Source organism: Felis catus, chromosome F1, assembly GCF_018350175.1.
Source record: "Felis catus isolate Fca126 chromosome F1, F.catus_Fca126_mat1.0, whole genome shotgun sequence".
NCBI classification, from domain to species: domain Eukaryota; kingdom Metazoa; phylum Chordata; class Mammalia; order Carnivora; family Felidae; genus Felis; species Felis catus.
In genome coordinates, this window is record NC_058384.1 from 55,093,928 (window position 1) to 55,107,186 (window position 13,259).

Here is a 13,259-nt window from a genome sequence, read left to right on the forward strand (position 1 = left end):
AGTCATTTTTTTTCATATTGCTTTATATAGACAAGTTTTCTACCAAATCTCTTCTTGGCGAATACCAAATGTTTCCATGAAATTCTTATTCCTTCTGGGCTACGGTGTCTGACGGGTAACATGACTATTGTCTGAAATGCATGTGGAAGCATAACTGTAGTAGCTGAGAAGCGACCATGTTTCCTTTTAGTTCTCAGCAAGAGTAATTGAATGTAGAATATCTTACTAAACACTGGACTGTGACAGTGTGTTAACACTCTGACTATCTCCTAACAGCAGGGCAATTATTTGCTGAGTGGGATTTTTATAAATCTCCTGGCACGAGTATGTCTCCATAATGATGATGAAGTGCACTGGTCAGTGTTGATTCAGCAGTCCTTAGCCTCGCAAATACTTCATTCACAGTTCTCAGGCCCACTTTTACTTTCCTGCTTATTAGAGATCTTTACTACTCTTCTGGGCTGGCTTAGAGTCTAATTTGTAAAATAATTTTTATTAAATCTTAGAACCTGAACATATTTTAGTCAGCCCCCCTTTCTAGAACCGTGTATCTTCCATACCCCACCCCCACCCCCACCCCCACCCCGTACTCACAAATTCTGAATCCTTGTCCAAGAAAATACCTTTTAATTTTGTTCCTTTGTGTGGCAATCCGCAATTCCCTTCCCTGTGTAATTGTCACTCGCAGAAGTAAAACTTGAATCCTCCCACCTCTCCTGTGTACGTAGTAGCTGTTCATTCCTGAGTAAGCAGCTACTTGGAAATTATGAGAAATTATTATTTCTCAGATGGCAGAATCCGAAATGGAAACGCTGGTCATTCTGCTTTGGAAGCTGTAAGGGTACACAGTCATGTTTCAAATTCTTTGTATTTTACAGAAACGTGTTTTAAAAAAGTAAACCTCAATAACAGAGAGAAGAAGCAAAAATTAGAATAGAGCTTCCCCCAGGCAAAATGAAGGCCTGTGGATGAGTGGGAAATGACCGTAAAAACATTCTCCATGAAATAAAACAGTAGATGCTCCACATCTGCCATCCATTTGTTTTTAAACCAACTGCATTTTTTAAAGTACTTTCCCACACAATACTTAATAAAGAATAAAAACCGGGAAGAAAAGAGAAACTGATAGGTTGTTAGAAATATGGAATGGTTCAAAATATTAATGTAATGCTAAGGGTGACTGGGTAACAAATGGTACATTTGCTCGTTGCTCAACCTGACATAATTAATATTCCAGGTCATGCTCAAGTTCCCATGATGGAGGGTCTGAAGGGGGGAATTCAAGAAAAATATATATCTATTATATAACTCATTGCCTTTTTTTTTTCCTTTTGACGAGTCAGAATCATAGCCTTTAAAAAAAATCAGTGCTTTCACACCTCATTTGCCGTATTCACCACTGGGCCACCAGTCAGCAGCCCAGCCTGATGCAAGGAGGTCAGTAAGAAGCTATTAGCAGAGTCCTCTCCTGAGATTTCTTGGGTCTTATTGAGTTGAATGTTAGCATGACAGTGCTGCAAATAACTCAGTTGTAGGCTTTTTTTTTTTTAAACAGTTAGCACAGATTTCCCCATAGTGTTGGTCACTCTAGAAAATTATTGCTGAAAATGAAGTCCCAAAAGCTAGCTTGGCAGTAGCCCTTCTAAGTTGCGAAAAATGTGAAAACTGAAAAATATGTCACGGTCCCTTAGGATTAACCTTGTCTTTTGTGACTCATAGTAATATTTCTTTAAAAATCCACAACAAACCATTGTTCACAAGTGGCTTGCAAAATTATGGCGTGTCCAATTGAGACAATAGTAAGTTAGGGTTGTTTTATTTACTTAAAGAAGTAATAGTTAAATGAATACTGTATCAGTATAAATAAATAGAGTATTTGCTTGCTGTAGGGACCGAGGGAGGGCTGGACTGTTTTCATTGACGTAAGTTAGCAAATGTATTAAATTAATTTCTAAACTAACCGACACCTTGAAGATTTTCAATGATACATTTTAAATTCAATTAAAATATATTTTCTACCGATATTTGATTTAAATTGCAAAGAGAATACACATGAGGAGGTCTCCATATAGGTTGCAAAATATAATTTAGGAAAGTTATCATGTCTACTGATCTATTTGCATTTCCCATCTAGCCTATGTATACATGTGCATGCAAATGTGGAAGGAGACCAAAAAAGATTTCTAATGGGGTAAAGTTAATAGCAGTTATTCAAGTAGATAGATATTTTTAACTGATAAATGATAGCCTGGTTAAATTGTACCTATTTCACAATTTTAATCTGCAAGGTTGTGAAAATGATAAACTAACAGGCTTAAATTAGCTAGATCATCACGAAATAGAGTGGCATTCTTCTTTCTCATAGGCTATAGAGATTTAGTTATATTTTATGTCAGAATATTCTTTTAATATAATATTGTGTTTTTCTCACTGTAATTGGTACATTCTCATCATAGAAAATCACCCTGAAAATCACCTTAAAAATTATCACCCGCTTAAAAATTACGCTAAAAACTATTTTAAGTATATGTGCACATATTGTCTTTAATTAACATCATTTAAACTGTTTATGAGTCTGCCTTATTTGATATTTAGTATTATAATGAGAGAATGTTAGTATGACATTAACTATGGTTTATACGATTACCCATAATATTTTCGATACCTTTTTTTCATGTAAATTATATAGGGGAAAAATCCCAAAGAAGACCCAGTTCAAAAATATTTTGAAGATATTTAAATATATTTGCATTGGTTTCATGTTACCTAATAAAATTCAACTATAACAGGAAAAGTTGAGTTGGAGGTGACTCAATGGGTCTATGATAATTTAGTTCTAGCTCACAGCGTGTTTGAAAGCACATGGAAACTGATATGTTAAGAAAGATAAGAAGAGTATAATCTGTATTTGTTTGTAAGAAGTTGATAAGATAAACATTTTACTGAGATATTGATGTGGTTTTGGAAAACAAGCGTAAAAGAGAGGCTTCATGGGCCTTTCTGAATAGTGCATCATTGTTCTCGATAACCACATTCGATTTTGATAGCATTCGTTTTTTGAATGTCTACTATGTGCCAAGTACCCGACTAGGCCGTGGGGATACAAAAATACCTAACTGAGCTCTGTGCTCCAGCTGCTGGTTTGGGGAAGACCTATACAGACAAAGGTAATTATGAAACAATGTGGTAGGTGGGTAGGAACTGTGAGGGAATTGTCCCAAGTTATTAATGAGGCATTAGGGATAGGACACTGACTGTAGCCTCAACTGGTTTTGGACAAAGGTTAACACTGAACTGAAGTATTAGCCTGGAAATACAAAATTTGGGGAGCGCCTGGGTGGCTCAGTCGGTTCAGCATCCAACTTCGGCTCAGGTCATGATCTTGAAGTTCACTAGCATCATGCCCCACACCGGAGCCTGCTTCAGATGCTGTGTCCCCCTCTCTTTCTCTGCCTCTCCCCCTCTCATACTCTGTCTCTGTCTGTCTCTCTCTCTCTCAAAGAAATAAAATATTAAAAATTTAAAAATATATATAAAATTTTCTTAAGATGTTTTTTCAAAGACAGCAATCTAAGGTAATGATACTACTTTGGAGCTGCTGATCCCGTCAGGTAAATATAGTGACCAGAAAAGTGTATGCACATAATGGTGACATGAGAGAAAAGCACATTATAGGAAAAACTATATGGGTTTAATGGATACATTCTTTACTAGAGTATCTACACAGAAACCAAACAAGTCATACTATCCTTTAAAATGTAACTTGTCCTTATGGTTATGCATTTGTATATACGAAAAAAGTGTCAAACTTCTATGCAGTTTGTAAACTCAAACGCCACTGAATTTTCAGAGAATGAACATCTGCTATACTTGAATTTAACATTTGTTGCGCACACTTCCCTTGAACCTCTATTGCATAGCAGGCGCTGTGCTGATAAGTAAGTGGACTAGTTTGATACAGTGTGTGACCAAGTCAATGAAAGAACATTAAGGGTATATGACATTACATTGACATTAAGGGTATAGTATAACACCTAATAGAAAAACCAGTTTATTATTTTAAAGTGAAGAACTTAAAATAGCTGCCATTAAATAGGTTGTATAATACATAATCATTAAAACATGTATTTATTGAGTGCATACTTTGTGCCTGAAACTGGTTCAACCATTGCATATTTGAGTTGTGTAAGTGAATGGTATGATTAAATCTATGTATACATAGTACTCAGAAGATAGAAACAATGACTTAATGTCCTTCTCTTATGTTAAATACTTTTGTATAAAATACGCCATATGTGCCAGATAGAAGCTATGTGGTGTTGTTGTTGCTGTTTTTTGTTGTTTTAATGTTTATTCCTTTTTGAGAGAGAGAGAGAGAGAGAGAGCACAGGAGAGGGGCAGAGAAAAAGGGAGACAGAGGATCTGAAACTGGCTCTCAGCTGACAGCAGCAAGCCCGATGGGGGGCTTGAACTCACGAACCATGATCTGAGCTAAATTCAGTGCTCAACCGACTTTATAGCTCAGTGGTTTTTAACATGTGTAGTCTTTAACTATGAATGATTCTGAAATTGTTAGTCTGGAGTAGAGATAAAATGAGTACCTTGCAATCTCCTTGGATGAATCTGAAGTCAGCCTCTAGTTAAAAACTAGAGTTCTACTGTAAAATAGCCCTTAAACATGACAATTTTTATGATACAGTTTTATCTTACTTTTAAGTCATGTGAAAATTGAAGACAAACATCAACATTATGTTCTTTTTTTCAGATTCCAGGTATATACAATTCACCATTCAGAAAAGATCCCGATCCATGGGAATTGCGGTTACAGAAGGCAAAGCCCTTAATAAGCCAAAGGCCTAAAGTTAAGCAGAAGCGCGGCGTCAACATTAGCAACCGGCTGGCTTGTACGAGTGCCCGCTCCCTTCCTCAATCTGAAATTCTGCCACCCATTGATAGGAAGCAGTGTCAGGTACTTATCACTTCCGTCTAAGAATTCTGTCGATGATTGTATTCTTGCTGTTTTTTTAAAGGGTTATTGTTGTGTTCTTTTGTCTTTGTGACAAGAAAGAAAAATTGTTTTTTATGGAATTTAACTAGAGCTAATAAATACAGAGTGTGTTTCAAATATATACCAAGGAAGGAATCAAATATTTCTATAGTACTGAATTTTATGGTTTCAGATACAGAGTTAACGCATGGGATTTTTGGCTAGGATCTGCTCTTTTTCTGTAAGAATATTGTTGCAACAGTACTTGTTATAACATGTTGCTAAAAAAATAAGATGTATTATCACCTTTAACTTCTCATGGGATGATTCGTATCTTTATATACAATGTTAAACGTAATTTAGGTTTGAGTCATTTAAAAAGTGCAAGCTGGAGAATTACAGAGGATCGAAAACAATGCAGGACTCAAGCAGAGACAAATCTTCCCTGTGGATGGGTATAGAGCTGGATTGGCAAATGACTTCCTAGGGGTAAAGGGTGGAGTAGGACGTGTTGGGTGATGATTGCCACCGTCCCGAAAGGCCCAGAAAGCAACAATTCTATGATTCCCATCAATATTTAATCTGGAGTAGACGACCGCCACCAGGTAGCATCAACCTAGAATTGGGTTGATTTCGATTTGCACAACCAGACTTGCGGGACTCGTACCTGGTAGTTCCCTACATAGGCTTGCCTCTGCATATCTTTTGCTATATAATAAATGGGTTCAAAACCTGATGGCTTAAACCAACAAACATGTCTTCTCTCACAGTTTCTCTGAGAAACTGTGGTGTGTGGCAGGTACAGCTCAGGTGAGTACCTCTGACTCAAGATCTCTCATGTAGTGGCAGTCAATGTGCCAGCCAACGCTGTGATTTCATGTGAAAACTCAACTGTAGGGAAAAAGGGAAGGATGAGGACATCCTCTTCCAAGGTCACTCATATCGTTGGTCGTGTTCATATCTCAGTCCCCTCTCACGTTGGCCTGTCTACACTACTGCCTCACTGGCAGCTGGCTTCCCTCAGGGGAATCTAAGAATCATTCAGAGAATGATTCAGGGAATGTAAGAGGTCATTCAGAGAATTGTCAAAACGGAAGCCTCAGCCTTTTTATGACCTCATGCCGCAAGTGACAGCCCATTACTTCTGCCATATTCTGTTTTTAGGAGTGAGTAAGTCTAGTCCACGCAAGGGCTTGAATCCCAAAGTGGGATCATAGGAGGACATCTTCGAGACTGCTTTTCACACCCACACCCATTTCCTCAGCTTGCAATAAGCCAACCTCATCCAAGCCTTATTTCTGATATCTTATGTATTCATTTTCTGAAACTGGTTTTTTTTATTCCCTTTATTTTGTGCATTTTTTGCTCTCTTAAAGCTACTAACTGATCATTAAAACTATTTAAGGAAATACTATTAACTGATGGTATACACTATATTATAGAAAGAGCTGTAAAAAATTTTATCTAAGAAAACATAGAAGCTGAAAATTCTCCCTCTTTCTGAAATAGAGTGACAGAGTGGAATTGAACAAGAGGACAAGGGAGAGATAATTGCAAAAATTTCAGTTTATTTTGAACATACCTTCAGAGTATGGTTTCATGATTCTTTTCAAAATATAGGTTATACCAGTATTCTAATAAAGGCATTTAAAATAGTTTTGAAAACAAATATAAATTGCATTTTATAAGTAACTGAATTTTTACCATTTGAATTATGCCTATTACTATTTCAGTTGATACAAGTAACAATTTTGCATGATACCATCTGAATGAGCAATTCAGTGTATTAGTTATTCTATAAAGAAAATAATTCTAGTATCATCATTGCTTGTGTATTAAGTGTTCAATGGTTGATAAGGTGTCAGATATATAAAATATAATCTATATTTTATGCTATCTTCAGTGAAATTGCTATTGGGAGTACACAGAATTCATAGGGTAATTCTGAATACAACTTCTTAGGAAATGTGAAAATTATATGGTATTAATAAGATATAGGTATATAAATGTTTGAGTTGGAAATACTCTAGAGGTTACCATACCAAACTGCCACACTGTATAATATTTACAATGTTAACCATGCACATTTAATATCATTTTATATGAGTTTTATAATACTGGTATTTTATATTAACTGCACTACTTTGCTTTCCTTTTCTATGCTTCTTAATACTGCTTATTTTATACAAGTTTGTATTCACTCTGCATCTCTATTAATATGCTTTTCTCAATACAACCACTTATTACTTTACATAGCTTCCCCCATAGCGTTCTATTTATACATATATGTATTTAGTATTTATGGAATGCACATGGAAGATATATATATATATATATATATATATATACCTATATATATGATATATGTGAACCATTTTTACATGTATATTTTTATATAAAAAAATACATTTTATATATAAATAAAATATGCATTTTATATATAATAAATAAATTATATATATAATAAATAAATTATATAAATATATATAAATTATATAAATTATAATTTATATAAATATATTTTATAAATATATTTATAAATATAAATAATTTATATATAATAAATATATTTATAAATATAAATAATTTATAAATATTTATAAATTATAAATTATATAAATATATATAATATATAATAACATATAATATATAATATATAATTTATAATTATATAAATATATACTTATATTTATATATAAATTATATAAATAACATGAATTATAATTATATAAAATTATATAAATTATAAATTATATAAATATATATAAATATATAAATAAAATATACATTTTATATATAAAAATATACATGTAAAAACTGTCATATATATTTGTATGGAAGATGTATGCATTTATATTTATATAATAAATATGGAAGTAAATATAATAAATGTGTAAATATATATGGGAAATATATATGTGTGTGATTGAGGTGTTTTCCAACACCAACAACTAATTCTCTGGTTCTCTGAATACCACTTGGCATCCAATCCATTCAAGCCAGTTCTGACACTAATTACCAGGAGTTCATGCAAACTCCACAGCTTACGGGCTTTTGACCCCACAAAAATGTTCTTCACTTCACATACCAGTCGCAATTTCTGGGTCTCCCGTACTTTTTACTGAACTGGCTATAATTGAGCAGTCCCCTGGCCCCAACCTAAGGTTTGATAATTTGCTAGAATGGTTCAAGAACTCAGGAAGACTTTTTATTTACATTTACTGCTTTATTATAAAGGGTACAAGTAAACAGCCAGATGAAGAGGAATATAGAGTGAACTCTGAAAGCGTCCAGAGCACACAGGCTTCTGTTCCCACAGAGTTGGGTGCACCACTTTCCCAGCACGTAGATAGTGTGTGCAAGCTAAGAAGCTCATCAAATCTCCGTGTAAGACTTTTTATAAAGCTCAAACTTGAACTCCATTAGATTTCACTGAAGGTCTGAAATGGGGCTGGAAATTTCAACCTTCTTTCTGGTGACCAGTCTCATCATGAGGCTGCTAGGGATCTAAATCATCTCATTAGCATAATCTCAGGTGTAATCTTATTTTGAATAACAAAGGCACCCCATCACTCAGGAAATCCCAAGCATTTTAGGAAGTCTATGCCAGGAATCAGTGACAAGGACCATACAATATATATTTCTTTTTATATCACAATAGTGTATATATATGAAGACACATAGAAAAAATATATATACATTCATATAAAATATACATGTGTATATATACTTATGGAATATACATATATATGGAAGATTTTATATGTGTGTATATATATGGATACATATGCAGATGTATATCATACATATGTGTATACTTATATACACATACTCAGAAATTACCTTTATCTAGCATACCACAAAATAATGATCGTTGTTAATTATCTTTTCTTTTCTGCTCCCTTCTTTCTTCCTTTGTTTTACTTTTGCTCTCTACCCTTGTTCTTTTTCTCTTTCCTTCTTTTCCTATCTCCTTATTCCTATCCCTGGTCTTCTTTCCTCGCCTCGACACCATTATATCTCGTCTTTCTTCCTTTCTTTCCTTCTTTTGTATTTCCTTCCTTCCCATTCTTCCTCAACCCATCTTTTCATCCCACCTGCTTCTCTCTCAGCTTCCTTTGGCTTCTCCTTTCCTCACTTCCTTGTCTTCTTTTTTTCCTTCTTTCCATTCTTGTTTTCACAGAATGGGATGTTTACTGTTGTGGTTTTATTAGACTTAACCACATTTCCTTTATGTTATCTAATAATATAAAGTTACATACATCATTAGGGAAATTTAAGATTATATATGCTCTACTCCAAATTATAATATTTATACTGTACTTGTAAGCTAAATTTCTTTAACATATGAGATAATGTTAGGAGTTTGAAACATAACTTCTTTATTATTTAAGCTTTGAGAATAGTTTAAAAATACAAGATGACTATAAAGTAACATGGGCTATTAAAAACACAGAAGAACATAAATGTATTTGACCTTTATAACCAGGATTTGGTTGGAGGCAAATAAAATCAAGCTTTGGAAAACTATAGCTAAGAGCCAAAGGAGACTAACATTTCAGGTTGAGTCTGGGCATTATAGGGATTAATATTTGGAAAGGGGTACAATGAGCAGATCTGAAGTTGGAAGCTATGTCCAACATCTGCGACCCCATGTCACTCCAGGTGTGATCAGTGTAAGTAATCACTTGCGATCTAAAAGGCACAAATTGAAAGAGCGTTGGCATAGGAGAAGCTTGACAGCACATGTCATTTGCTTACGAGGGAGGAGTTCTATTGAGCTCAGAGGCAAGACATGGATTGTTTAGGATAGAAATGTGTGGACCAGGCACTGAGGGACATAGAGAGATGGACATGCTAACAGGAGGACCAGGGCCACAAAGGTTGTATTAAGCCCCAAAGAGAGACTGGGTCTATTTTTGTCTTAAATTTTTCTGCTTGAGTAGGGCTCCTCCTTTTTCATTTCCTAGTCTTTCTGGAAACAGCTCCAGAACAAGTAAGTCTACAAATGGATATGTGTTATGTTGATACACCAACAGAGGGTAGAGGGCAGAGCTTGGACACTTAGAAGACCATTCCTCCTTGTGAATGCCGGTTCCTTCAAAGAACTAGCCTTGCCCATTTCCTCATATATATATATATATATGACACGGCTATTGTTCAAAACCTTTTTCAAACTTCTCTTGAAACTAATAATGAAAATAAAGCCAGGAGTATCATTTTTGAGTGTTTAGTATGTTCTGAGTACAATGCTAAGAGTGTTGCTTACATTATCTCATATATTGTAAGATTAATTTTGTGAGTTATTATTCCATTTTACATATGAGGGAAAAAGGTCTAGAGAAATAATTTTCCCTGATAACACAACCAAGTATTAATTTTTAAACCATAGAATTTCTCAAAGGAAAACATTAAGAATCTGTAAAGAGAAAAAAAAAATCCCCATTTGATTTCTTAATGGTGAACTTGGAATCATGTTACTGTATCTTTAAAAAGTAAAGTTCCAATAAAAATCCATTAACTACTTTCAAATATAGCAATCCTCCTGTCCAGCTGTGAAAAGTACTAGATGATACTTATTTGCCATTTGTGTTATTTACGGTCCATGACTTTTATGGTAACTGGTTCCTATTATTGGTTTCTATTAATGTAAAACATAAGTGAACATAAATGAGGCGTGAATCATTTCTTTTTATTAGCCCCACAGTCTTCACTCAGTGCTTGCAGTAACTCCAGCTGTGTCTTGTTAGTGATAACCTATTTAAAGAAGCGATCTTTAAGGATAAGGAATATGATTAGGAATCTTTGTCCATTTTACATCACTTCTCTCCTGTACGATAGTGATGAAAAAAGAAAGCAGTATATAATTAATGGTGTAGCAGAATCTGGAGCCACTTCTGATTTGCATTGTACTTAATATGATACTAATTGGACAATCAGTGGATTCTAGTAATTAGTGTAAGTAACTACTAATTTAAAGGTAGGATATGTTGTAAAACAGTTTTCACTATTGCAGCTCATGGACTTTCCCCTCCTATGTATTTGTACCATTAAATAGTTGCCATTGTATCAGAGCTATTATGCAATAGAATTTAGAATTTTAAATAAAGAACACTTAAATTAATTACAATTATGGCCCCTCTGTGTTTTGGAGGATCACCAATTAAGCATAAGTTGTGGCATTAACTTCAAAGTTTTATCTTAATAAAAAAACACTTGCTAGGCTATTTCTGTTTATAACAGAGCTTTTTAAAAGCAATGCTCAGAATTTTTCCTAATACTTTTACTTGCTCAAAAAGGGAGAGAATTTTTTTTTAAATTATACCAGAAGAAACATTTTTTTTTAATTAGAAAACAAAGTAACTTATAACTACAAATTTAAGAGTTTTAGCATGAAAAGTCTTTTGATGTAAGTAGGGAAATTCTGGCTAATATCAAATATTTTACTACTTGTATCTTTCAAATCAAAATATTTATCAAAATATTTATCAAATTTAAAATTTAAAAATTTATCAAAATATTTACTACTTGTGTGAACATTTCTTGAAGATGTGATATTATTATGTACTTTTTCAAGCTTATTTATTTATTTTGAGAGAGAGAGAGAGATTGAGAATCCCAAGTGCTAACAGCATGGTGCCCCATGTGGGGCTCGAACTCACAAACTGTGATATCATGACCTGAGCTGAGCCACCCAGGTGCCCCTCTTATGTATTTTCTAATTCAGAGAAGAATGGCTTGTTATTTAAAAATAATTTGGTAAACTTACTATACTTTGTAAATATTCAACACCTTTAGTCATCAAAAATATAACAACAGATCTTCCATACTAGAGTATTTCCCCATTCTTTCTTGTCAGGGACCTTTCCGTGATATCACCGAAGTACTGGAACAGCGCTACAAGCCTTTGGAGCCAACATTGTGGATGGCAGAACCAATCAATGAGTTAAAGATGGCCAGAGAAGAACTCAGAAAACAGGAGTGGATGCGAAATATAAATGACAATATGTGAGTTCTTAGTTTAAAAACATAGCTGTACCATGTTGGGTGCCTTAAGGGATCCAACATTTTTTATTTCCTGATTGTAGAGAATCTCTTTTTTGTGAAAAAAGGTAAAGCCACCCTTGACCCATTCAGAAGCAACATGCAAATGTTTTATATATTTATATATTTATATATGTAAATATATATAAATGTGTATATATATAAATACATATTTATTCACACACACACACACACACACACAGACATGTGTGTGTGTGTGTGTGTGTGTGTGTGTGTGTGAATTAATGGCATTCCAAGGGGATAAATGACTATTGTCCATACATCTGTGAAAATAATTACCTTAATTATCTAGTGAAAGCCTATGTATTTATGATGCTTCCAAAATAAGAGCCAATAGAACAAAAACATTTTTCTTAATGTGGACTAAATTTAATTTGGAAACGCTGATATACATTGTAGTTTTCATAAATCAGGTGCAGTGTACAACAGACTCCAAAAACACCTCCTGAAGAGCCAGGCCTTGGACAATGTTTGAGCCCTTTTTAATATAGTAGTGCTCGCAGTTGCAGGACACATAACAAGATATTAAAACATGTAAAGTACAGAAAACTAGCCAAAATGACAAAATGGAAGACTTCTCAAATTCCAGGAAGAAATGAAAGCTAGAAAATTACTCAAAACAGATATATCTGATCAAGAATTTAGAATAACAGTCATAAGATTAGTAGCTGGGCTTGAAAAAAGCATAGAAGACAGCAGAGATTCTATTGCTGCAGCGATCAAGGAACTAAGAAATAGTCATGATGAATTAAGAAATACTATAAATGAGGTGAAAAATAAACTAGATGCAGTGACAGCAAGACGAAGGAAGCAGAGGGGAGAACAAGTGAAACAGAAGATAAAATTATGGAAAATGATGAAGCTGAGAAAAAGAGAGGTAAGAAAATGCTAGACCACAAGGGGAGAATTAGACAACTAAGTGATTCAATGAAATGTAATAATATCCATATCATAGGACTTCCAGAGAAGAAGAAGAAGAGAGAGAAAGAGGGAGAAGGTTTATTTGAACAAAATATGCCTGAGAACTTCCCTAATCTGGGGAAGGAAGCAGACATCCAAATCCAGGAAGCACAGAGCTCCCTTCAGATTCAACAAAGAATAGGTCTTCACCATGTCATATCATGGTGAAACTGGCAAAATACAAAGATAAGGAGAGAATTCTGAAAGCAGCTAGGGAAAAATGGGCCTTAACCTACAAGGGTAGGTA

General features: G+C 34.2%; 1 protein-coding gene across 6 annotated transcripts in view; it reads left to right on the forward strand.

Annotated features, from left to right (window-relative positions):
* SPATA17 (spermatogenesis associated 17) overlaps positions 1-13,259 on the forward strand; it is a 189,737-nt gene that overhangs the window by 99,351 nt on the left and 77,127 nt on the right. For all 6 annotated transcript variants that reach the window (XM_019822203.3, XM_003999504.6, XM_045049006.1 and 3 more), the window contains 2 exons: positions 4,766-4,969; positions 11,847-11,995. In XM_019822203.3, the coding sequence (XP_019677762.2) occupies positions 4,766-4,969; positions 11,847-11,995 (353 nt within the window). The remainder of the gene's footprint in view (positions 1-4,765; positions 4,970-11,846; positions 11,996-13,259) is intronic.